At 44.7% G+C, this 23596-nt stretch overlaps 1 protein-coding gene across 7 annotated transcripts in view; it reads left to right on the top strand.

The window, feature by feature from the left end:
* TSEN2 (tRNA splicing endonuclease subunit 2) overlaps positions 1-21980 on the top strand; it is a 60145-nt gene extending 38165 nt beyond the window's left edge. For 4 of the 7 annotated variants that reach the window (XR_008705850.1, XR_008705852.1, XR_008705851.1 and 1 more), the window contains 3 exons: positions 5528-5617; positions 6522-6654; positions 7280-9965. Coding sequence is in view for 1 of the 7 variants with exons in the window: in XM_055556941.1 (XP_055412916.1) it covers positions 5528-5617; positions 6522-6581 (150 nt within the window). In the remaining 6 variants the exon portion in view is untranslated. Of the gene's footprint in view, positions 1-5527; positions 5618-6521; positions 7231-7279; positions 9966-21773 lie in introns of those variants that run through there. The other 3 variants (XR_008705854.1, XR_008705853.1, XM_055556941.1) reach the window with 3 other exon arrangements.
* The last annotated feature ends 1616 nt before the right edge of the window (positions 21981-23596 follow it).

Below are 23596 nucleotides of genomic sequence, written 5' to 3'. Positions count from 1 at the left end.
AAAGTCATCTGTGGGCACTGCAAGCATTTATGCCAGCGGAGCTCTAGAAGCTGGCCCTCCTCTCATGCCCTCCCCTCTGCCCCAATCCAGGGACTGAGCCCCGAGGTTCCCCGTGGGCATGGGTGTCAGTGAGCCTTGTTGCCTTCCTTCCCGGGGGCAGGACCCACCAGCCCGTGCTCAGAATCCACCCACACACATTCACAGATGACTCAGAAAACATGGACACGTTTGTTTTCACAGATAGCAGTTCTCTCAGAGAAAGAAAGGGAATTAATACTTATCACTGAACACCTCTGATGACCCCACCCATAAGAATAAGACCCAGTTTCCCCCTCAGTCAGTCTCTCCCATCAGGGAGCTTCCATAAGCCTTTTATCCTTCTCCATCAGAGGGCAGACAGACTGAAACCACAATCATAGGAAACTAGCCAATCTGATCACATGGACCACAGCCTTGTCTAACTCAATGAAAGTGTGAGCGATGCCGTGTAGGGTCACCCAAGACGGACAGTTCATGGTGGAGAGTTCTGACAGAATGTGGTCCACTGGAGAAGGGAATGGCAAGCCACTTCAGTATTCTTGCCTTGAGAACCCCATGAACAGTATGAAAAGGCATAAAGATATGACACTAAAAGATGAACTCCCCAGGTCGGTAGGTGCCCAATACGCTACTGGAGATCAGTGGGGAAATAAATCCAGAAAGAATGCAGAATTGGAGCCAAAGCAAAAACAACACCCAGTTGTGGATGTAACTGGTGATAGAAGCAAGGTCCAATGCTGTAAAGAGCAATATTGCATAGGAACCTGGAACGTTAGGTCCATGAATCAAGGCAAATTGAAAATCGTCAAACAGGACATGGTAAGAGTGAATGTCGACATTTTAAGAATCAGTGAACTAAAATGGAGTGGAATGTGTGAATTTAATTCAGATGACCATTTTATCTACTACTGTGGGCAAGAATACCTTAGAAGAAATGGAGTAGCCCTCAGTCAACAGAAGAGTCCGAAATGCAGCACTTGGATGCAATCTCAAAAATGACAGAATGATCTCTGTTTATTTCCAAGGCAAACCATTCACTATCACGGTAATCCAAGTCTATGCCCCTACCAGTAATGCTGAAGAGACTGAAGTTGAACGTTTCTATGAAGACCTACAAGACCTTCTAGAACTAATACCCAAAAAAGGTATCCTTTTCATTATAGGGGACTCAAATGCAAAAGTAAGAAGTCAAGAAACACCTGGAGTAACAGGCAAATTTGGCCTTGTAGTGCAGAATGAAGCAGGGCAAAGAACGCACTGGTCATAGCAAACACCTTCTTCCAGCAACACAAGAGAAGATTCTACACATGGACATAACCAGATGGTCAACACCAAAATCAGATTAATTATATTCTTTGCAGCCAAAGATGGAGAACCTCTATACAGTCAGTGAAAACAAGACTGGAAGCTGACTGTGGCTCAGATCATCAGCTCATTATCCCAAAATGCAGGCTTAAATTGAAGAAAGTACGGAAAACCACTAGGCCATTCAGGTATGACCCAAATCAAATCACTTATGATTATACAGTGGAAGTAAGAAATAGATTTAAGGGACTAGATCTGATAGAGTGCCTGATGAACTATGGATGGAGGTTCATGACATTGTACAGGAGACAGGGATCAAGACCATCCCCAAGAAAAGGAAAAGCAAAAAAACAAAATGGCTGTCTGAGGAGGCCTTACAAATAGCTGTGAAAAGAAGGGAAGCGAAAAGCAAAGGAGAAAAGGAAAACTATACCCATTTGAATGCAGAGTTCCAAAGAATAACAAGGTGAGTAAGAGCCTTCCTCAGTGATCAGTGCAAAGAAATAGAGGAAAACAATAGAATAGAAAAGACTAGAGATCTCTTCAAGAAAATTAGAGATACCAAGGGAATATTTCATGCAAAGACGGGCTCAATAAAGGACAGAAATGGTATGGACCTAACAGAAGCAGAAGATACTAAGAAGAGGTGGCAAGAATACAGAGAAGATCTGTACAAAATAGATCTTCACGACCCAGATAATCACGATGGTGTGATCACTCACCTAGAGCCAGACATCCTGGAATGTGAAGTCAAGTGGGCCTTAGGAAGCATCACTATGTTCAGGGCTAGGAGAGGTTATGGAATTGCAGTTGAGCTATTTCAAATCCTGGAAGATGATGCTGTGAAAGTGCTGTACTCACTATGCCAGCAAATTTGGAAAACTCAGCAGTGGCCACAGAACTGGAAAAGGTCAGTTTCATTCCAATCCCAAAGAAAGGCAATGCCAAAGAATGCTCAAACTACCACACAATTGCACTCATCTCACACGCTAGTAATGTAATGCTCAAAATTCTCCAAGCCAGGCTTTAGCAATACAAGAACTGTGAACTTCCAGATGTTAAAGCTAGCTTTAGAAAAGGCAGAGGAACCAGAGATCAAATTGCCAACATCCATTGGATCATCAAAAAAGCAAGAGAGTTCCATAAAAACATCTATTTCTGCTTTATTGACGATGCCAAAGCCTTTGACTGTGTGGATCACAATAAACTGTGGGAAATTCTTCAAGAGATGGGAATACCAGACCACCTGACCTGCCTCCTGAGAAACCTATATGCAGGTCAGGAAGCAACAGTTAGAACTGGACATGAACAACAGACTGGTTGCAAATAGAAAAAGGAGTACGTCAAGGCTGTATATTGTCACCCTGCTTATTTAACTTATATGCAGAGTACATCATGAGAAGCGCTGGGCTGGATGAAGCACAAGCTGGAATCAAGATTGCCGGGAGAAATATCAATAACCTCAGATATGCAGATGACACCACCCTTATGGCAGAAAGTAAAGAAGAACTAAAGAGCCTCTTGATGAGAGGGAAAGAGGAGAGTGAAAAAGTTGGCTTAAGGCTCAACATTCAGAAAACGAAGATCATGGCATCCAGTCCCATCATTTCATAGCAAATAGATGGGGAAACAGTGTCAGACTTTATTTTGGGGGGCTCCAAAATCACTGCAGATGGTGATTGCAGCCCTAAAATTAAAAGACACTTACTCCTTGGAAGGAAAGTTATGACCAACCTAGATAGCATATTGAAAAGCAGAGACATTACTTTGTCAACAGAGGTCCATCTAGTCAAGGCTATGGTTTTTCCATTAGTCACGTATGGATGTGAGAGTTGGACTGTAAAGAAAGCTGAGCACTGAAGAATTGATGCTTTTGAAGTGTGGTGTTGGAGAAGACTCTTGAGAGTCCCTTGAACTACCAGGAGATCCAACCAGTCCATCCTAAAGGAGATCAGTCCTCAGTGTTCATTGGAATGAATGATATTGAAGCTCAAGCTCCAATACTTTGGCCACCTGATGCGAAGAGCTGGCTGACAGGAAAAGACCCTGATGCTGGGAAAGATTGAGGGCAGGAGAAGAAGGGAATGACAGAGGATGAGATGGTTGAATGGCATCACCGACTCGATGGATATGAGTTTGGGTAAACTCAGGGAGTTGGTGATGGACAGGGAGGCCTGGAGTGCTGCAGTCCACGGGGTCACAAAGAGTTGGACACGACTGAGCGACTGAACTAACTAACTAACTGAACGCCTTATGTCTTCTCTCACCATCCTGTTGTTATCTGAAGGGCGAGGAGTCAGTGTTGGGGAGGTGGGGTGATAAACCCATGCTCACGCAGCTCATGTGCGGAACCGGGATTCAAACCCAGTGCCCCATGAGCTTCCGGCTTGTGTTCGCTTCCATCCCACTCCCGGCAGGATAGGAGGGACGGTTCACCCTGTACAATTGCACTCATCTCACACGCTAGTAAAGTAATGCTCAAAATTCTCCAAGCCAGGCTTCAGCAATATGTGAACCGTGAACTTCCTGATGTTCAAGCTGGTTTCAGAAAAGGCAGAGGAACCAGAGATCAAATTGCCAACATCCGCTGGATCATGGAAAAAGCAAGAGAGTTCCAGAAAAACATCTATTTCTGCTTTATTGACTATGCCAAAGTCTTTGACTGTGTGGATCACAATAAACTGTGGAAAATTCTTCAAGAGATGCGAATACCAGACCACCTGATCTACCTCTTGAGAAATCTGTATGCAGGTCAGGAAGCAACAGTTAGAACTGGACATGGAACAACAGACTGGTTCCAAATAGGAAAAGGAGTTCGTCAAGGCTGTATATTGTCACCCTGTTTATTTAGCTTATATGCAGAGTACATCATGAGAAACGCTGGACTGGAAGAAACACAAGCTGGAATCAAGATTGCCGGGAGAAATATCAATAACCTCAGATACGCAGATGACACCACCCTTAGGACAGAAAGTGAAGAGGAACTCAAAAGCCTCTTGATGAAAGTGAAAGTGGAGAGTGAAAAAGTTGGCTTAAAGCTCAACATTCAGAAAACGAAGATCATGGCATCCGGTCCCACCACTTCATGGGAAATAGATGGGGAAACAGTGGAAACAGTGTCAGACTTTATTTTTTGGGCTCCAAAATCACTGCAGATGGTGACTGCAGCCATGAAATTAAAAGACGCTTACTCCTTGGAAGGAAAGTTATGACCAACCTAGATAGCATATTCAAAAGCAGAGACATTACTTTGCCAACAAAGGTCCATCTAGTCAAGGCTATGGTTTTTCCTGTGGTCATGTATGGATGTGAGAGTTGGACTGTGAAGAAGGCTGAGCGCCAAAGAATTGATGCTTTTGAACTGTGGTGTTGGAAAAGACTCTTGAGAGTCCCTTGGACTGCAAGGAGACCCAACCAGTCCATTCTGAAGGAGATCAGCCCTGGGATTTCTTTGGAAGGACTAATGCTAAAGCTGAAACTCCAGTACTTTGGCCACCTCATGCGAAGAGTTGACTCATTGGAAAAGACTCTGATGCTGGGAGGGATTGGGGGCAGGAGGAGAAGGGGACGACAGAGGATGAGATGGCTGGATGGCATCACTGACTCGATGCATGTGAGTCTCAGTGAGCTCTGGGAGTTGGTGATAGACAGGGAGGCCTGGTGTGCTGCGATTCATGGGGTTGCAAAGAGTCGGACACGACTGAGGGACTGATCTGATCTGATCTGATCACCCTGTACCAGGATTACAAGCAATGAACGTGCAGGGCGTCCTCTGTGAGTAGTTCCGAGTTCCCTGTCCCGCTGCTGGAGGCACGGGTGGCCCTGGGGGGAGGGCCAGCAGGAGCCCACGGCAGCTGCCTGCGTGCAGGCTAAGCTGCTGAGGCTTTAGCCTGTGAAAGTAGCTTTGTCCTATAGAATGAGGGGGTCTGTGCTGACTCCAGTGGTGAGTACTTTAAACGCTGTGTCTGGAGTCTATGTGCTGTGTTTGCATTCGTCTGCCGTGTCAGCGACGACCAGATAGATGGCAGATCTTCAGTTTAGAATGCCCGGTTACATTCCTGAAGGGAAACGGACATGCTTTGAGTTGTGAGTGGGTGGAGGGGGCCCACGTTTCTTGCACACGCACTCAGGTTTGTATTTCTGTTTGGTGCAATACAGAGTTTGTATTTCCTTGTCTCCTTAGGAACTTATGCTGTGCTATTTGATTAAACCCTCCACCATGACCGAGAAAGACATGGAGTCACCCGAATGTATGAAACAAATTAAAGTTCAAGTAAGTGAACTCAGAGCCAAGTTGATGTCATCTGGAAGGCTCTGCCCGTCGTGCTGTGTCTGTCCTCTGGAAGGTGTGGGCCCCAGACAGGACAGGATCAGTGCCTCCCCTCCGCCCTCCAAGACCCTTCCTCGCTGAACCCAGCCTCTCTCCTCCTCAATCTGTGGCCCCGCAGCCTCGATGCCCTCTGATTTCTGTCCCCAGTGCTCAGCCAGAACCACCTGCACTGCCGGCCTGGGCCAGCCCAGCCTCTCCTGGTGCTCAATCCCCGAGACAAAGGTCGCTGACAGCCTGCTGGCCCCCTGAACTTCTGGTCTGGCTCTGGGGCCTGGGCTGGGCTGAGGCTCCCCCATCTTCCTGGAGGGTGTTTCTCCGCCGGGACCGCCAGTCCACCCTCCAGTGGCCCAGTCTTGGTTAATACCTCTGTCCCTCCTTGTTCCCGCCCCCCACACCCTGCTGGAGGCCTATGGAGTCTGTCTCCAGGGCCTCATCCCGCTGTTCGTCCTTACTGTGTCTACGGGGTTAGCTTTTCAGTAAATACCACTCCAGCCCCTGGAGTCCCTTCTCTGTGCTGACACAGACACACCAGAGCCGTCACGAACCTGGTTCTTTGTCAGATATTGGGTTCACACCAGCGCTCCCTGTTCCTGAAACGTGCCGCCAGACAGCCACCGCTGCGGCCAGGGGAGCTCTTAGAATCCCGGGGTGATGCCCGTAGGTGCTGTTTCCATGCTGGGTTTGCGGCATTCACGTTCCTCCCACATTTAGTTCCAAGAAACAGGAGCAGGTACCGTCCCTGTACAGACAGGCAGCTGTGAAACATCCCTGTGATGCCGCGTGTCTAGTGCGTTCGTGTATTTCTGCTTCCAAAATTCAGCTGCCTTTGTGTTTGGATTGGTTCCAGGAGGTGATTCTCAGCCGCTGGGTCTCTTCACGGGAGAGGAGCGACCAGGACGAACTTTAACAGTTCAGCCTCAGGTTTCTAATCTCACCGGCAGATACCACTGAGCTTCCTGCATAAACCAAATTCAGGCGAGGTAAAAAGTCCTTTCGTGGCAATCGCCCTTAATGTAAAAGTTGTAAAGGGCATGGTGCTCCCGCACCAGAAAGTGTTAGTGTTTTAAAAGTTAAAACTCACGGAGGAAATCGGCCCTGTGCAGGGACCACAGGTTCTATCCTTGGGTTGCTCGCTCACTGACCCCCAGCCTCTTGCCCTGGCACCTCAGCGGTTCTGGGAGGCGGACTCTCCCAGCAGCAGGGAACTTCCGTTAGTCTCTGATTTTACCTGAAATGGTTTCACCGCAGGCGGCTCAGCCCTGTGCACCTGCCTCTTGTTACCCACGTCGAGTCTGTCCTGGAGGAGGGTGCTCTGTCCACAGGGCTCAGCTCTCCAGGAACTTTAGCCAGTTACCCCAACACGGAAAATTCCATGTACTGTCTCCCAAGGATTGCTGTGTCATATGAAGCATTGCAAAACAAGTTACCTCGTTATTTCTCAGTGACCTCATGGGCGGGCGTGTTGTGTAGAGCACACAGCAGTATGGGCTAGAGGAGAGTTGTATATTGCTTCACCCAACTTGTTACGAAATAAAATATGTGGTGAGAAAAATTAATCGAGGTGTTTGGTGAGTGCAATTAATATTTCATTTTTTTTTTTTTCAGTGTTACAGCTCCATTTTATTTAGAAGATAGCAGGAGAATCCAAGACTCAAAGAGAAGAGAGTGGAAGAGTGCATGGGGAGGGAGGTGAGGAGAGGGGGGGAGAGAGAGAGAGAGAGAGCGCGCGTGCGCACACGTAAGGGAGAGAGAGAGAAAGAGCATGCACGCACGCAGGAGAGAGAGAGTCCAAGAGAAAGCGCTTTGGCTCCTCCTCTTATATGTTTTTTCCTCCACCTGGGCCTGCCCTATGCAAATTGGGCTTAGCCAGGAGTGCTGTTTATTCTGTTTGTTCTGCGATTAATATTTCATAAAACACACTAGATGAAGTAAGTAAAATTACTTTGTTTAAAAAAAGCAAAGGAAAACAGACTTGTGTAGATGACAATGAAGAGTGTTACCTGAGGGCCAGGAGTGAGTCGGGATGAGTGGGCAGGGCCAGTGAGCAGTGTCTGAGATTCAGTGCCCAGATCCACGCCCCTGGCGGGCAGGCTTCTCCTCGGCACTGACTACCCCAGAAGCAGACAGTTAAGAACCATCTCTGGAAGCCGTGAGATGGGAAAACCAAAGCAGGCCTGTTTGCATTCCGCTCACCTCGGTGTTGGAGCTCCTGATGACTGAAGTTCCACTTGAGGTTGTGTGTGCCACACGCTGCTTCTCTTCTGCTCCTGATCCTACTCTCACAGCCAGATGGTTAAGTCTTCGTCTTCCAGATTTGGCGTCCAGATGATGGAGCTCTAGTCACCCCCTCCCCACTTCAGACCAATAATACCCAGTGTGAAAGCACTCTTTGCTCTTCATTAGTAACAGGACAAGTTGGTCAGCATCTTTATCATCCACCTTGCTTACTCCAGGCTCTCTTAGACAAAGACTTGGCTTTGAATCATCACTTTCTTGAAACCTTGACAAGTCAGCAAAAAAATTTCCAGAGCCGTCTCCTTCCTATTTGATTTATCCTTCATGAGGCTGTTTCTTTCCAAGCCTAATCAGGGCATCGAATGCCTTAATGGTAGACACTCTTGCTGTCATGCATCCTTCACCAGAGGATCATCCCCCTCTCAACTCTCCAAATACTGTGTCATCAGTTAATAGCCTCGAAGATTGTGGTGACTCCTTGGAATAAAGGCTCCAGAAAAGGTGTAGGAAAGCGTGAGGACCACAGTTATGACTTGTAACTGAAAGCTCCGGAAGGGTGCCTGCAAGCCTTGAGGGAAAGGTTCTGCACCATCATATATGGTTTGAACACTGGGAAACCAGCCGTGCACTCTGAGCGTCAGAGGAAGATCCACCAGCCGAGGTTAGATATAGCTCTGGAGTAGATTCACCAGCCGAGGTTAGAGACAGCCCTGGAGTAGATCCACCAGCCGAGGTTAGACACAGCCGTGGAGTAGATCCACCAGCTGAGGTTAGACATAGCCCTGGAGTAGATCCACCAGCCGAGGTTAGACACAGCCCTGGAGGAGATATGCCAGCTGAGGTTAGAGACAGCCCTGGGGGAGATATGCCAGCCGAGGTTAGAGATGGCCCTGGAGTAGACACACCAGCTAAGGTTAGATCCACCAGCTAAGGTTAGATACAGCCCTGGAGGAGATACACCAGCTGAGGTCAGAGACAGCCCTGGAATAGATACACCAGCCGGGGTTTTGGTTTACGTCACCCTCGAAGTCTCCAGCTGAAGGCAGGGTCAGCTTACCTGTGGAAGCGTTAGACCTAACGCCTCTTTCTTACCTTCTGAAATAAATGTACAAGATGGCATTTGTTTGGAGTAGGAAATGGCAACCCACTCCAGTATTCTTGCCTGGAGAATCCCATAGAGGAGTCTGGCAGGCTACAGTCTATGGGGTCTCAAAGAGTTGGATGCAACTGAGCATACATATGCTGTGACATTTGTTTTAAAAAAAAAAAAAAAAGCTGAGTTTCATCAAGATGGGAGGCTGGCTCCGTGATACAGCCGCCTTTGGCAGTTTCTGGGGTTTGCTGCTGCAGCCCGCCCACCCGGCCTTCAAAGCACCAGGCTCACATGCTGCTTAAATCTCGCAGGCCTTCCAGGGTAGCTTAAAAACCAAAGTCTGTCACCAGATCCTCACTCCACGTCCCTTTTCTAACTCTCCCTCTGTGCCAGAGCAGGCTCAGCGGCATCATGCTGAGTGGTTTGCGTCCAACTCGACCACTTACTGACTGTGAGACCCTAACTTTGGTTTCTTCATATGTTAAGAGGGATTAGTGTTACCAGCATACACACACAGTGGAACAGACTGTTCAGCCACAAAGAGGAATGGATACTGACCCACGCTCCAACACAGATGGACCTCAGAAACATTATGCCAAGTGAGAAGCTGACACAAAAGGTCACATACTGTGTGATTGCAGTCATAAACACATCCATACAGAACTCAGATTGGTGTGGTCACCAGAGCCTACAGCGAGGGAGGGATGGGGAGAAACTGGTTAGTGGGTACGGACTCTCCTTTCGGGGTGATGAAATGTTCTAGAACCAGATAGAGCTGCTGGTTGTACGACACTGAATGTGCTGCTGCTGCTAAGTCGCTTCAGTCGTGTCCGACTCTGTGCAACCCCATAGACGGCAGCCCACCAGGCTCCCCCGTCCCTGGGATTCTACTAAATGCCATTAAATTGTTCAGAGTTTTTGTATCTTTGTATTTTACATAAAAATAAAAGTTAAATATCATTAACATGATGTGAATCTCACCTCAGTAGAAGAAAGTAAGAATAATGATACAATGTTACTGGGAATTCCCTGGCAGTTCGGTGGTTAGGGCTTGGTGCTTTTACTATTGTGGGCCCAGGTTCAGTCCCTGGTCGGGGAACTAAGATCCTGCAAAAGCCGTACACCGTGGCCAAAAACAATAATGATGTTACTGACCCCAGCAGGTTGCTGGAGAATGCGGTAGGTTGACCCATGCAAGGTTCTTGAGCTCAGCGCCTGGCCCGCGACACCCTTCAGTGCTTTGCAGCTGTGAGGGTGCATTTGGGGGTGGGGGAGTCGCCGCATCCGCAGAGCCACAGTGCACCCCATCCGTGACGGCTGTTACAATACTTGTTGATGGTGATTACCATAGGTGATCCTCTTAGCTGCAGTTCTAGAAGCTGACCTTTCCTCATCTCAGCTCCAGACTGGGACGGGAAATGATGGCATCTTGGCCATCCCTGTCCTAGAGTTCCCTCATAAAGAGATTCAGTTCTCTTAAAAAAAAAAAAACAGAGGAGGAGCTAAGATGGCGGAGGAGTAGGACGGGGAGAACACTTTCTCCCCCACAAATTCATCAAAAGAACATTTAAACGCCGAGTAAATTCCACAAAACAACTTCTGAATGCCGGCAGAGGACATCAGGCGCCCAGAAAAGCAACCCAAGTCTTCGAAAGGAGGTAGGAAAAAATATAAAAGACAAAGAGACAAAAGAGGGAGGGACCGAGTTCCGTCCCGGGAAGGGAGTCTTAAAAAGAGAGAAGCTTCCAAACACCAGGAAACCTTCTCACTGCCAAATCTGTGCCAAACCTTGGAAGCACAGAGGGCAACATAACACGGAGGAAAAAGAAATAAACAAAACCTGCAGATTGCAAGCCCTATGGTAACTCCCCCAGTGGAGAAGCAGCGCAGACGCCTGCACACACCACTAGCAAGCAGGGGCTGGGCAGGGAGGCGTGGCGCAGGCTGTATCGCTTAGAGTAAGATTCTGGCCTGAATACCCCGAGTGCTATCTGAGCGAAATAATTTGGGCCAGCAAACCAGACTGTGGGATATCTACCACGCGAAAAGCCAGCCCTAACCTAAGACACCACCAGGCCCGCGCACGGAACAAAGGACTGAACAGAGATAGCCGGCTGCAGACCATCCCCCTCCGGTGACAGGCAGCCAGAGCCGGAAGGGGGCAATCGCAGCCCCAGAGAGACATTATCTATAAAACTGTAAGCAGGCTTTTTTGCTAACTAAAACTTTTTGGGGGTCTGGACGGTCAACATCTGCCTGAGAAGGTGCACTGGTTGTACACCTAGATAAACAAGCGGCGGGGAGGCAATAAGTCGCAGCAATGGCGCTCGCCAAACACCTCATCACCTGAGCTGCTCGGACCTGGGAAGGGCACAAGACGCAGGCCCAACCGAGTCTGCGCCTCTGAGGACTACCCGAGTGCGGCTTGGACCCCGGAGGCGCAAGCAGCCCAGGGCCAGCCACGGATGGTTCTTGGAGATGCAACCTAGAGCCTGAGCAGTGTGGGCAGGGAGGCTACACGCACCATGAGCCGGGGCAGACCCAGTGTGGCTGAGGCACTGCGAGCACACGCCAGTGTTATTTGTTTGCAGCGTCCTTCCCTCCCTACAGTGCAACTGAACAAGTGAGCCTAAAAAAAAAACCAAAAGTGTCCACCACCGTCCCCTTTGTGTCAGGGCGGAAACCAGACACTGAAGAGACCAGCAAACAGAAGAAGCTATAACAGAGGGAACCGCCTTGGAAGCTACAGGCAATAGATTAAAACCCTGTGATGTTTTATCAATGGTGCTGTATAGAAGGAGAAGTTTTGAAACTACTGTAAAAATAAGACCGATAACTGGAAGCAGGAGGCTTAAGTCCAAACCCTGACTCCAGGGAACTCCTGACTCCAGGGATCATTAATTGACAGGAGCTCATCAAACGCCTCCATACCTACACTGAAACCAAGCACCACACAAGGGCCAACAAGTTCCAGGGCAAGACATACCAAGAAAATTCTCCAGCAACACAGGAAGACAGCCCTGAGCTCCAAGATACAGGCTGCCCAAAGTCACCCCAAAACCATAGACATCTCATAACTCATTACTGGACACTTCATTGCACTCCAGAGAGAAGAAATCCAGCTCCACCCACCAGAACACCGACACAAGCTTCCCTAAACAAGAAACCCTGACAAGCCACCTGTACAAACCCACACACAGAGAGGAAACGCCACAATAAAGAGAACTCCACAAACTGCCAGAATACAGAAAGGACACCCCAAACTCAGCAATTTAAACAAGATGAAGAGACAGAGGACTACCCAGCAGATAAAGGAACAGGATAAATGCCCACCAAACCAAACAAAAGAGGAAGAGATAGGGAATCTACCTGATAAAGAATTCTGAATAATGATAGTGAAATTGATCCAAAATCTTGAAATCAAAATGGAATCACAGATAAATAGCCTGGAGACAAAGATTGAGACGATGCAAGAAAGGTTTAACAAGGACCTAGAAGAAATAAAAAAGAGTCAATATATAATGAATAATGCAATAAATGAAATAAAAAACACTCTGGAGGCAACAAATAGTAGAATAACAGAGGCATAAGATAGGATTAGTGAATTAGAAGATAGAATGGTAGAAATAAATGAATCAGGAAAAAAGAAAAACGAATTAAAAGAAATGAGGACAATCTCCGAGACCTCCAGGACAATATTAAATGCTACAACATTCGAATCATAGGAGTCCCAGAAGAAGAAGACAGAAAGACCATGAGAAAATACTTGAGGAGATAATAGTTGAAAACTTCCAAAAATAAAATAAAATTAAAAAAAAAAAAGAACACTATTTTAGAGCCAGAAAAAAAATAAAATAAAATAAAGTCTGACACTGTTAAAAAAAAAAAGAAGAAGAAAAAAGAAAACTTCCTAAAATGGGGAAGGAAATAATCACTCAAGTCCAAGAAACCCAGAGAGTCCCAAACAGGATAAACCCAAGGCGAAACACCCCAAGACACATATTAATCAAATTAACAAAGATCAAACACAAAGAACAAATATTAAAAGCAGCAAGGGAAAAACAACAAATAACATACAAGGGAATTCCCATAAGGATAACGGCTGATCTTTCAATAGAAACTCTTCAAGCCAGGAGGGAATGGCAAGACATACTCAAAATGATGAAAGAAAATAACCTACAGCCCAGATTATTGTACCCAGCAAGGATCTCATTCAAATATGAAGGAGAAATCAAAAGCTTTACAGACAAGCAAAAGCTGAGAGAATTCAGCACTACCAAACCAGCTCTCCAACAAATACTAAAGGATATTCTCTAGACAGGAAACACAAAAACGGTGTATAAATTTGAACCCAAAACAATAAAGTAAATGGCAACGGGATCATACTTATCAATAATTACCTTAAACTTAAATGGGTTGAATGCCCCAACCAAAAGACAAAGACTGGCTGAATGGATATAAAAACAAGACCCCTACATATGCTGTCTACGAGAGACCTACCTCAAAACAGGGGACACATACAGACTGAAAGTGAAGGGCTGGAAAAAGATTTTCCATGCAAATAGGGGCCAAAAGAAAGCAGGAGTAGCAATACTCATATCAGATAAAACAGACTTTAAAACAAAGGCTGTGAAAAGAGACAAAGACGGTCACTACATAATGATCAAAGGATCAATCCAAGAAGAAGATATAACAATTATAAATATATATGCACCCAACACGGGAGCACCGCAATATGTAAGACAAATGCTAACAAGTATGAAAGGAGAAATTAACAATAACACAATAATAGTGGGAGACTTTAATACCCCACTCACACCTATGGATAGATCAACTAAACAGAAAATTAACAAGGAAACACAAACTTTAAATGATACAATAGACCAGTTAGACCTAACTGATATCTATAGGACATTTCATCCCAAAACAATGAATTTCACCTTTTTCTCAAGCACACATGGAACCTTCTCCAGGATAGATCAAATCCTGGGCCATAAATCTAGCCTTGGTAAATTCAAAAAAATTGAAATCATTCCAAGCATCTTTTCTGACCACAATGCAGTAAGATTAGACCTCAATAACAGGAGAAAAACTATTAAAAATTCCAACATATGGAGGCTGAACAACACGCTGCTGAATAACCAACAAATCACAGAAGAAATCAAAACTTGCATAGAAATGAATGAAAATGAAAACACAACAACCCAAAACCTGTGGGACACTGTAAAAGCAGTCCTAAGGGGAAAGTTCATAGCAATACAGGCATACCTCAAGAAACAAGAAAAAAGTCAAATAAATAACCTAACTCTACACCTAAAGCAACTAGAAAAGGAAGAAATGAAGAACCCCAGGGTTGGTAGAAGGAAAGAAATCTTAAAAATTAGGGCAGAAATAAATGCAAAAGAAACAAAAGAGACCATAGCAAAAATCAATAAAGCCAAAAGCTGGTTCTTTGAAAGGATAAATAAAATTGACAAACCATTAGCCAGACTCATCAAGAAACAAAGGGAGAAAAATCAAATCAATAAAATTAGAAATGAAAATGGAGAGATCACAACAGACAACACAAAAATACAAAGGATCATAAGAGATTACTATCAACAATTATATGCCAATAAAATGGACAATGTGGAAGAAATGGACAAATTCTTAGAAAAGTACAACTTTCCAAAACTGGACCAGGAAGAAATAGAAAATCTTAACAGACCCATCACAAGCATGGAAATTGAAACTGTAATCAGAAATCTTCCAGCAAACAAAAGCCCAGGTCCAGACGGCTTCACAGCTGAATTCTACCAAAAATTTAGAGAAGAGCTAACACCTATCCTACTCAAACTCTTCCAGAAAATTGCAGAGGAAGGTAAACTTCCAAACGCGTTCTATGAGGCCACCATCACCCTAATACCAAAACCTGACAAAGATCCCAGAAAAAAAGAAAACTACAGGCCAATATCACTGATGAACATAGATGCAAAAATCCTTAACAAAATTTTAGCAATAAGAATCCAACAACACATTAAAAAGATCATACACCATGACCAAGTGGGCTTTATCCCAGGGATGCAAGGATTCTTCAATATCTGCAAATCAATCCATGTAATACACCACATTAACAAATTGAAAAATAAAAACCATATGATTATCTCAATAGATGCAGAGAAAGCCTTTGACAAAATTCAACATCCATTTATGATAAAAACTCTCCAGGAAGCAGGAATAGAAGGAACATACCTCAGCATAATAAAAGCTATATATGACAAACCCACAGCAAACATTATCCTCAATGGTAAAAAATTGAAAGCATTTCCTCTAACGTCAGGAACAAGATAAGGGTGCCCCCTTTCAGCATTACTATTCAACATAGTTTTGGAAGTTTTGGCCACAGCAATCAGAGCAGAAAAAGAAAGAAAAGGAATCCAAATTGGAAAAGAAGAAGTAAAACTCTCACTGTTTGCAGATGACATGATCCTCATAGAAAACCCTAAAGACTCCACCAGAAAATTACTAGAACTAATCAATGATTATAGTAAAGTTACAGGATATAAAATCAGCACACAGAAATCCCTTGCATTCCTATACACTAATAATGAGAAAACATAAAGAGAAATTAAGGAAACAATTCCATTCACCATTGCAACAAAAAGAATAAAATACTTAGGAATATATCTACCTAAAGAAACTAAAGACCTATATATAGAAAACTATAAAACACTGGTGAAAGAAATCAAAAAGGACACTAATAGATGGAGAAATAAACCATGTTCATGGATTGTAAGAATCAATATAGTGAAAATGAGTATACTACCCAAAGCAATTTATAGATTCAACGCAATCCCTATCAAGCTACCAATGGTATTCTTCACAGAGCTAGAACAAATAATTTCACAATTTGTACGGAAATACAAAAAACCTCGAATAGCCAAAGCTATATTGAGAAAGAAGGGAACTGGAGGAATCAACCTACATGACTTCAGGCTCTACTACAAAGCCACAGTCATCAAGACAGTATGGTACTGGCACAAAGACAGAAATATAGATCAATGGAACAAAATAGAAAGCCCAGAGATAAATCCATGCACATATGGACACCTTATCTTTGACAAAGGAGGCAAGAATATACAATGGATTAAAGACAATCTCTTTAACAAGTGGTGCTGGGAAAACTGGTCAACCACTTGTAAAAGAATGAAACTAGAACACTTTCTAACACCATACACAAAAATAAACTCAAAATGGATTAAAGATCTCAACGTAAGACCAGAAACTATAAAACTCCTAGAGGAGAACATAGGCAAAACACTCTCCGACATATATCACAGCAGGATCCTCTATGACCCACCTCCCAGAATATTGGAAATAAAAGCAAAAATAAACAAATGGGACCTAATCAAACTTAAAAGCTCCTGCACAACAAAGGAAACTATAAGCAAGGTGAAAAGACAGCCTTCAGAATGGGAGAAAATAATAGCAAATGAAGCAACTGACAAACAACTAATCTCAAAAATATACAAGCAACTCCTACAGCTCAATTCCAGAAAAATAAATGACCCAATCAAAAAATGGGCCAAAGAACTAAATAGACATTTCTCCAAAGAAGACATACAGATGGCTAACAAACACATGAAAAGATGCTCAACATCACTCATTATCAGAGAAATGCAAATCAAAACCACTATGAGGTACCATTTCACGCCAGTCAGAATGGCTGTGATCCAAAAGTCTACAAGCAATAAATGCTGGAGAGGGTGTGGAGAAAAGGGAACCCTCTTCCACTGTTGGTGGGAATGCAAACTAGTACAGCCACTATGGAGAACAGTGTGGAGATTCCTTAAAAAACTGGAAATAGAACTGCCTTATGATCCAGCAATCCCACTGCTGGGCATACACACTGAGGAAACCAGAAGGGAAAGAGACACGTGTACCCCAATGTTCATCGCAGCACTGTTTATAATAGCCAGGACATGGAAGCAACCTAGATGTCCATCAGCAGATGAATGGATAAGAAAGCTGTGGTACATATACACAATGGAGTATTACTCAGTCATTAAAAAGAATACATTTGAATCAGTTCTAATGAGGTGGATGAAACTGGAGCCTATTATACAGAGTGAAGTAAGCCAGAAAGAAAAACACCAATACAGTATACTAACACATATATATGGAATTTAGAAAGATGGTAACAATAACCCTGTATACGAGACAGCAAAAGAGACACTGATGTATAGAACAGTCTTTTGGACTCTGTGGGAGAGGGAGAGGGTGGGATGATTTGGGAGAATGGCATTGAAATACGTATAACATCATATATGGAACGAGTTGCCAGTCCAGGTTCGATGCATGATACTGGATGCTTGGGGCTGGTGCACTGGGACGACCCAGAGGGATGGTATGGGGAGGGAGGAGGGAGGAGGGTTCAGGATGGGGAACACATGTATACCTGTGGTGGATTCATTTCGATATTTGGCAAAACCAATACAATATTGTAAAGTTTAAAAATAAAATAAAAAATTAAATTAAATTAAAAAAAAACTTTATATATAACACTCGGCTCCCACTCATATTGGTTTAATACATAGCACTAAAGCAGTGTGAGTAGGACACCATTTTAGGCAGGTTGACCAGGCTCAACCTGGTTAGGTTTCCCAGAGTATCTGAGCCTAGTACACAGATCTAAAAGTTCATTGTTACTTATTGATAAACTTTTTTTTTCAATCTTCATTTATTTTTACCTTTTTTGTTAAAGCATTTTCATTTTCTCTTTAAAAAAAAAATGCTCTTGAATGTGGGTTTTCATTTTCTCCTGTGGGAAAAGTACTTAGGCTAAAAAGAAATTTCTCCTCTCCATCCCCCACCTCCATTTATAATATTTATTGGATTTTCCTGGTTGTAAGAGTAATCCAGCACGTTGTGGAGGCTTTGGAAAAATACCTTTGTGTGGGTGCATTTAGTCCCGAGAATTGGTGACTCTCAGGCACGGTCTGGCATTGCTGGAAACAGGAGCCTGGCTGTTGTTGTCCCAGGAGCACTGAGGGGGACAGATGAGTGCCCAGGGCCGCACTGACCACTGTGCTGCCTAGGAGTGCACTTGGGGGACCCCGGGGTACCGCTGGCACTCATTCGGAGGCGAAGTTGGCACCAGCACTGACTGTCCTGCAGTTCACATTTGGCCAGTAAGATCACGGAGACGACAGATTTTCGGTCCACAATTCTACAAAACAGCCATGTTGCCGTCTGTTGGTGCTGTTCTGATGCTTCACTTCTTTTACTGGGGTAAAACCTGTACACTGCGATTCTGTGAGCAGGGGATTTGTAGCCTGTGTGCCTCAGCTGGTAAAGAATCCGCCTCCAATGTAAAAGACCTGGTTTCAATCCCTGGGTTGGGAAGATCCAATGGAGAAGGGAACCAGCTACCCACTCCGGTATTCTGGGCTGGAGAATCCCATGGACTGTATAATCCATGAGGTCGCAAAGAGCTGGACATGACTGAGCGACTTTCACTTTAGAGTGAAAAAATACGAGGTTGATTGCTGCCAGTCACTTCCGGTGTGCAGAGCAGCCCTGAAAATAGGGAGTGGGGGTCTTGAAAGCTTTGTTTAAAAATCAGGGTCACACAGCACTAAGAGAAAGTAGCATGAAATTAGGGTCTCTAATATTTAGCAATGCTTATTCAATTGTTTCACAGTGTGTTTCTTCTGTTCATATTTGAATGCCGGTGAAAGCAGAATCCTCATCTTCTCCTTTATCTTCCCTCACGATGGCAAATTGCTGACCCAGTTTTCTGGGTCACCCTGTGTACTGCCGGTCACTTTCTGGTAGCTGGATGCTGGAGGTGACCGCACAGGCTTTGCTATCAAACCTGGTCTGAACCCTGGTTTTGCCACTGACTCCTTGAAGGTAATGGCACCCCACTCCAGAACTCTTGCCTGGAAAATCCCATGGATGGAGGAGCCTGGTAGGCTGCAGTCCATGGGGTCGCTAAGAGTCAGACACAACTGAGCAACTTCACTTTCACTTTTCACTTTCATGCATTGGAGAAGGAAATGGCAACCCACTCCAGTATTGTTGCCTGGAGAATCCCGGGGACAGGGGAGCCTGGTGGGCTGCCATCTATGGGGTCGCACAGAGTTGGACACGACTGAAGCGTCTTAGCAGCAGCAGCCTTTGGGGAAGTCGGTTTCCTTCTCATCTGCACAATTGGCATGCTGTAAGTGCCAGGCTTACAAGGATGGTCTTAGGGATGGAAAGGGAAGAGTAGAAAGTGTGTGCTCTGGCACTCATCACATGCAGCTGTTATGATTACTAATATTAATAATCGAGTAAAGAACTGGGCCTGGAAGCGGAGTCCTGAGACAGCGTGAAGAGAAAGGGGAAAGGTGGGCATACCCTCCAAGCTCAGTGTTCCTCTCATCTTCCCCTGCTGAGGTCTTTATGAGCCCTTGAACACACAGAATAACAGGCACGGTTGTTTAAGGTGGTCTCATTCTCTAGGTAGCAAGTTTTGTGTTTCTTAAAGAACAGTCCTGAAAATTTAAATACAAACGTTGGTCTGCCTGCATGTTTTCCCACTGAAGTTGCCAGGGCTGGAGCACTGAGCAGTACCTCTCTAGAACCAAGCTTTGGGATCTAAATATCTTTGTTTTTCATTCACTAAGTCTTGTCCAACTCTTTGTGACCCCTTGGACTGCAGCACACCAGGCTCCTCTGTCCTCCACTGTCTCCTAGAGTTTTCCCAAATTCATGCCCATTGGGTCAGTGATGCTATCTAAACATCTCATCCTCTGCTGCCCCTCTCCTTTTGCCTTCAGCCTTTCCCAGCATCAGGGTATTTTCCAGTGAGTCAGGACTTTGCATCAAGTGGCCAAAGTATTGGAGCTTCAGCATCAGTCCTTCCAATGAATATTCAGGACTGATCTCCTTTAGGATGGACTGGTTGGATCTCCTTGCAGTCCAAGGGACTCTCAAGAGTGTTCTCCAACACCACAGTTCAAAAGCATCAATTCATCGGTGCTCAGCTTTCTTTATAGTCCAACTCTCACATCCATACATGACCACTGGAAAAACCATAGCCTTGACTATGGTCCAAAGATGGACCTTTGTTGGCAAATAATGTCTCTACTTTTTAATATGCTGTCTAGGTTTGTTACAGCTTTTCTTCCAGAGAGCAAGCATCTTTGAATTTCATGGCTGCAGTCACTGTCCATGGTGGTTTTAGAGCCCCCAAAAATAAAATCTGCCCCTGCTCCCACTTTTTCCCCTTCTGTTTGCCATGAAGTGATGGGACCAGATGCATGATCCTAGTTTTTTAAATATTGAGTTTCAAGTCAGCTTTTTCACTCTCCTCTTTTACCTTCATCAAGAGGCTTCTTAAGTTCCTCTTCACTTTCTGCCATTAGAGTGGTATCATCTGCATATCTGAGGTTGTTGATATTTCTCCTGACAATCTTGATTCCAACTTGTGATTCATCCAGCCCAGTATTTCACATGATGTACTCTGTATTTCACATGATAAGTTAAATAAGCAGAATGACAATAGACAGCCTTGACGTACTCCTTTCCCAATTTTGAACCAGTCCATTGTTCCATGTCTGGTTCTAACATTGCTTCTTGACCTGCGTACGGGTTTCTCAGGAGGCAGTTAAAGTATTCCCGTCTGTTTAAGCATTTCCCACAGTTTGTTGTCATCCACACAGTCAAAGACTTTAACGTAGTCAATGAAGCAAATGTAGATTTTTTTTTTTTAACTTCCTTGCTTTCTCCATGATCCAGTGAATGTTGATAATTTGACTTCTGGTTCCTCTGCCTTTTCTAAATCCAGCTTGTACATCTGGAAGTTCTCGGTTCACATATTGCTAAAGCCTAACTTGGAGGATTTTGAGCATTACTTTGCTAGTGTGTGACATTGTACGGTAATTGGAACATTCTTTGGCATTGCCCTTCTTTGATATTAGAATGAAAACTGACCTTTTCCAGTCCTCTGGCCTCTGCTGACTTTTCCAAATTTTCTGGCATATTCAGTGTAGCATTTTAATATGTTTGAAAGTGAAAGTCACTCAGTCGTGTCCGACTCTTTGTGACCCCAGAGGCTAACAGTCCATGGAATTCTCTAGGCCAGAATACTGGAGTGGGTAGCCTTTCCCTTCTCCAGGGGATCGTCCCAACCCAGGGATCAAACCCAGGTCTCCCGCACTGCAGGCAGATTCTTTACCAGCTGAGCTATCAGATCAGTCACTCAGTCGTGTCCGACTTTTTGCAACCCCATGAATCGCAGCACGCCAGGCCTCCCTGTCCATCACCAACTCCCGGAGTTCACTGAGATTCACATCCATCGAGTCAGTGATGCCATCCAGCCATCTCATCCTCTGGCATCCCCTTCTCCTCTTGCCCCCAATCCCTCCCAGCATCAGAGTCTTTTCCAATGAGTCAACTCTTCGCATGAGGTGGCCAAAGTACTGGAGTTTCAGCTTTAGCATCATTCCTTCCAAAGAAATCCCAGGGTTGATCTCCTTCAGAATGGACTGGTTGGATCTCCTTGCAGTCCAAGGGACTCTCAAGGGTCTTCTCCAACACCACAGCTCAAAAGCATCAATTCTTTGGTGCTCAGCCTTCTTCACAGTCCAACTCTCACATCCATACATGACCACAGGAAAAACCATAGCCTTGACTAGCCGGACCTTTGTTGGCAAAGTAATGTCTCTGCTTTTGAATATGCTATCTAGGTTGGTCATAACTTTCCTTCCAAGGAGTAAGCGTCTTTTAATTTCATGGCTGCAGTCACCATCTGCAGTGATTTTGGAGCTCTGAGCGATCAAGCCTCGTCTCTGGCCCCGGATTGAATTCTTTTCCTCCGGGGGCCAAGAATCCCGGTGTCTTCACGTGATTCAACAACAACCTTTCATCTTGGGGGCTCATCCGGGATCCTTCAGGACAAGGTTGGTGAGGAGATACCCCTCGTCCAAGGTAAGGAGCAATGGCTGCGCTTTGCTGGAGCAGCCGTGAAGAGATACCCCACTCCCAAGGTAAGAGAAACCTAAGTAAGACGGTAGGTGTTGCAAGAGGGCATCAGAGGGCAAACACACTGAAACCATATTCACAGAAAACTAGTCAATCTAATCATACTAGGACCACAGCCTTGTCTAACTCAATGAAACTAAGCCATGCCCATGGGGCAACCCAAGATGGGCGGGTCATGGTGGAGAGCTCTGACAGAATGTGGTCCACTGGAGAAGGGAATGGCAAACCACTTCAGTATTCTTGCCTTGAGAACCCCATGAACAGTATGAAAAGGCAAAATGATAGGATACTGAAAGAGAAACTCCCCAGGTCAGTAGGTGCCCAGTATGCTACTGGAGATCAGTGGAGAAAAAACTCCAGAAAGAATGAAGGGATGGAGCCAAAGCAAAAAGAATACCCAGCTGTGGATGTGACTGGTGATAGAAGCAAGGTCCGATGCTGTAAAGAGCAATATTGCATAGGAACCTGAAATGTCAGGTCCATGAATCAAGGCAAATTGGAAGTGGTCAAACAAGAGATGGCAAGAGTGAATGTCGACATTCTAGGAATCAGCGAACTGAAATGGACTGGAATGGGTGAATTTAACTCAGATGACCGTTATATCTACTACTGAGGGCAGGAATCCCTCAGAAGAAATGGAGTAGCCATCATGGTCAACAAAAGAGTCCGAAATGCAGTACTTGGATGCAATCTCAAAAACGACAGAATGATCTCTGTTCGCTTCCAAGGCAAACCATTCAATATCACAGTAATCCAAGTCTATGCCCCAACCAGTAACGCTGAAGAAGCTGAAGTTGAATGGTTCTATGAAGACCTACAAGACATTCTAGAACTAACACCCAAAAAAGATGTCCTTTTCATTATAGGGGACTGGAATGCAAAAGTAGGAAGTCAAGAAACACCTAGAGTAACAGGCAAATTTGGCCTTGGAATACGGCATGAAGCAGGGCAAAGACTAATAGAGTTCTGCCAAGAAAATACACTGGTCATAACAAACACCCTCTTCCAACAACACAAGAGAAGACTCTATACATGGACATCACCAGATGGTCAACACCGAAATCAGATTGATTATATTTGCAGTCAAAGATGGAGAAGCTCTATACAGTCAGCAAAAACAAGACCGGGAGCTGACTGTGGCTCAGATCATGAACTCCTTATTGCCAAATTCAGACTTAAATTGAAGAAAGTAGGGAAAACCACTAGACCATTCAGGTATGACCTAAATCAAATCCCTTATGATTATACAGTGGAAGTGAGAAATAGATTTAAGGGCCTAGATCTAATAGATACAGTGCCTGATGAACTATGAACTGAGGTTCGTGACATTGTACAGGAGACAGGGATCAAGACCATCCCCATGGAAAAGAAATGCAAAAAAGCAAAATGGCTGTCTGGGAAGGCCTTACAAATAGCTGTGAAAAGAAGAGAAGCAAAAAGCAAAGGAGAAAAGGAAAGATACAAGCATCTGAATGCAGAGTTCCAAAGAATAGCAAGAAGAGATAAGAAAGCCTTCTTCAGCGATCAATGCAAATAAATAGAGGAAAACAACAGAATGGGAAAGACTAGAGATCTCTTCAAGA

The sequence above is a fragment of the Bubalus kerabau genome, chromosome 20 (assembly GCF_029407905.1).
Source record: "Bubalus kerabau isolate K-KA32 ecotype Philippines breed swamp buffalo chromosome 20, PCC_UOA_SB_1v2, whole genome shotgun sequence".
Taxonomy (NCBI): Eukaryota; Metazoa; Chordata; class Mammalia; order Artiodactyla; family Bovidae; genus Bubalus; species Bubalus kerabau.
The sequence above is the reverse complement of the archived record's forward strand: the minus strand, read 5'-3'. Positions and strand labels throughout refer to the sequence as shown.